Raw genomic sequence first — 3087 nt, forward strand, 5'->3', positions numbered from 1 at the left:
GGGGGGTTCTATGCGTGAGAGAGTGTTTTATGAAGAGATAGAAAGTGTGGAAAGGGACAGGGGGACAGGGTGCAGTGAGATTATGCAGATACAGGCAGGCGAGAGACAAAAGAAACGATCACCTGCAAGTGGAGTAGCATAAGCGCTTTGCCCTTGCACGCTTAAGACATGAGTTATAGTCCCACGAGGGGAGTGTTTTAAACAGGCATCTCCGTCTTTCTGTTGGGACATCCCTCTCAGTCCAGGTTGGCTCTGACAGGAATGGCCAAAACCAACCTCTTCACATGACATTGTGTCGACGATGATGAAAATGCTTTCATTTTAAAAAATCCCTACCCATCCCTTATGCTTTGGTGCTATAAGCTGAAATGACCACGCTAGCCAAGACGGTGTAGAAACAGATATATTTTTACAATTATATCTATATTAAAGGAAGAAGCCGAGGCATGGATGAAAACAGTACGAGAAGCCAACATCCCCTGTTCAGAAGAATTTTCCCTCACAGCAACTCTGGGTGACCAGGTCAAGATCCGTGCCTGGACCATTGCAGGCCTCCCTACAGACAGTTTTTCTATAGAAAACGGCATCATTATCAGGTACAGGGCTTGTGTTGGGAGAAAGACTGGGGTCAGTTAGCTTCAGTCAATTTCGTATACTTTAGAGTCAAAAATAATGTTTCTTAATCTGCTTCACATACTTGACTAAAAAGAAAAGTTACTTCAATGCCCCTTGAATTCTAAATCTATTTGATTGACACTACAACGCAGCATCTGTACGAAATATTTTAGGCTTTCTGCTTCAACATCTCATATTCGTTAAAACATCGACTTCCTACAATCTTGCAGCTGATGGTCTGTAGATGCACTTTGAGATTTAAGTCGAATTATATGGTTCCCATGATGGTTTTCTTCTCTTCTTTGGTTGTAAATCACAGAGCGGAGGGGAAAAAAGGGAGGGGGGGGGTCTGATGTTGCGCAGAACATTTCTACGTTTAAAACGCACTGATTTCAAAAACTCTTCTACAGTCACACTGCCGATGTTCTATATTTCACACTGTTTGTCTGCTTTTCATGCCAACGGTTCCCTCCCGTCTTCTCCAGCAATTCCAACAGATGGCCTCTAATGATAGACCCCCAGGGACAGGCCAACAAGTGGGTGAAGAACATGGAGAAAAAAAACAACCTGCACGTCATCAAGTTCACAGACAGAGACTTTATGCGGAACTTGGAAAATTGCTTGCAGTTCGGAACTCCCGTAGGTAGCCATTTGTACAAGCACTTAGACATTGTCTCAAATGTCTCATCAGAACGACCGTTGGACCCGCTAAGAAAAGTTTGAGCCACTTTAAACACGGCAAAAGAGATGGGAGCTCCATATCTAACTTCCAACTTCATTAAGATCGAGTCGAAAGGATGGACAGCCTTAAAAACGTCACAAAACAAGTTCAAGAACACGCTGATGAGGTCTTGAATCAAGTCCAACTAATCCATGGCCCATTATGATGCCAAATGAACTTGATCTTTTTCTTCCAGGAATTGACACCCTGGCTATTTTGGATCTCAAACAAAATATTTCCCATAATATTTATTAAAATTTTATAGATGCTTGTAAGTCTGTCTTGCATGTTTGGTTCCACAGATATTAACACTTTCATCGGCAAACTTTGTGGATAGTACCTTAACACTCAGTCAGTCAGTCAGTCAGTCAGTCAGTCAGTCAGTCAGTCAGTCAATCAATCTTAACCCATTATCAATCTTAACCCATTCTTGCCTACACTCTCGACACACGCCGTTTAAACTGTTTGCTACACCTGCAACCATCTCACTACCTTGTTCTACACCCAGGTGTTGCTAGAGAACGTCCAGGAAGAGTTGGACCCTATCCTGGAGCCGCTCCTGCTGAAGCAGACGTTCAAACAAGGTGGCGCCATCTGCATCAAGCTGGGCGACTCGGTCATCGAGTACTCGGACGATTTCAAATTCTACATCACCTCGGGTCTCAGGAATCCTCACTACCTACCAGAAATCTCGGTCAAGGTCGGTGGTCGTTTTTGTGATCTAATTTCTTTAATTTGGTAGTTGATATGTTAATGTATTTTAGGCATATTTTCTTTTCTGTATGGTTGATGCAGAGGCGGGATTTCTGAATTTGATGTGCACTTCTTTCAGAACCGTGCCATATAGTTGCACAGCCTCAAAGAATCCCCAAACCAAACCACCCAAGTATAAGATTAAGAATACCCCGATTACAGATGGGAATCCGTATCTCCTCCTTCTATTTCTTGTACGTGTTTCTATTGTCCTGGTGGGATCTCTGAGAGACAGGGCCGCAATTGTGCGGACACTTTTCAGCCTACACAATTCCAAGGACAATAACTAAATTAGAGTCGGTTGAAAGCCGTTATCAACACTATTCTATTACGTAAGAGGCAGGCAATCCGAATTTGACGATAGAACCGAGCCAAATGGGATGAAAGCCTAGAAAACGCCACACAAAAAACGACTCGACTCCAAGCGCCCCCAGAATAGGATTCGAAAGGCCACCCGCTCCGTAGTCCAGAATGATACCAACTGAACTAACGGAGCGCCCATGAATCAATAACAACAGACAGAAAATGGAAAATGAAGCAGTAAAGACATTTTGTTCCTTATTGCAAGCATTTTGATGAACTTATCTCGCTTTGCCCTTGCTCAAATAAATGTTGGCAAGAAATCCATGCCAATAATAAACATAAGTTATTATGTACGAGTCCTGGCTCCATTGTCCTATCTATAAGTGTAGGCTTCTGTTGATCTTGCGCAGGTGACATTGCTAAACTTCATGATCACACCAGAGGGTCTGGAGGACCAGCTGCTCGGTATTGTGGTCGCCAAGGAAAGACCAGAGCTGGAGGAGGAGAAAAGCATGCTCATACTGCAGGGCGCCAGGAACAAGAAGTGAGACTTTCATAATGTGTGTGTATTTGTACATGAATATCGCTAAACATCCATTTTAAAAAATTCTTAGTAGTGCAGGTGATATAATTAGTACTAGTATTAGTATTACATGTCGTATTAGTATTGGTATTATTGTTATTAATATTATTAT

At 42.6% G+C, this 3087-nt stretch overlaps 1 protein-coding gene across 1 annotated transcript in view; it reads left to right on the forward strand.

Moving 5' to 3' along the window:
• LOC101846299 (dynein heavy chain 7, axonemal-like) overlaps positions 1–3087 on the forward strand; it is a gene marked incomplete in the record, with an annotated part of 71001 nt that overhangs the window by 46589 nt on the left and 21325 nt on the right. Inside the window, 4 exon segments of the mRNA XM_035971617.1 lie at positions 433–596; positions 1101–1254; positions 1845–2036; positions 2803–2936. Coding sequence (XP_035827510.1) covers positions 433–596; positions 1101–1254; positions 1845–2036; positions 2803–2936 — 644 coding nt within the window.

Source organism: Aplysia californica, unplaced genomic scaffold, assembly GCF_000002075.1.
Source record: "Aplysia californica isolate F4 #8 unplaced genomic scaffold, AplCal3.0 scaffold00472, whole genome shotgun sequence".
In the NCBI taxonomy this organism is placed as follows: domain Eukaryota; kingdom Metazoa; phylum Mollusca; class Gastropoda; order Aplysiida; family Aplysiidae; genus Aplysia; species Aplysia californica.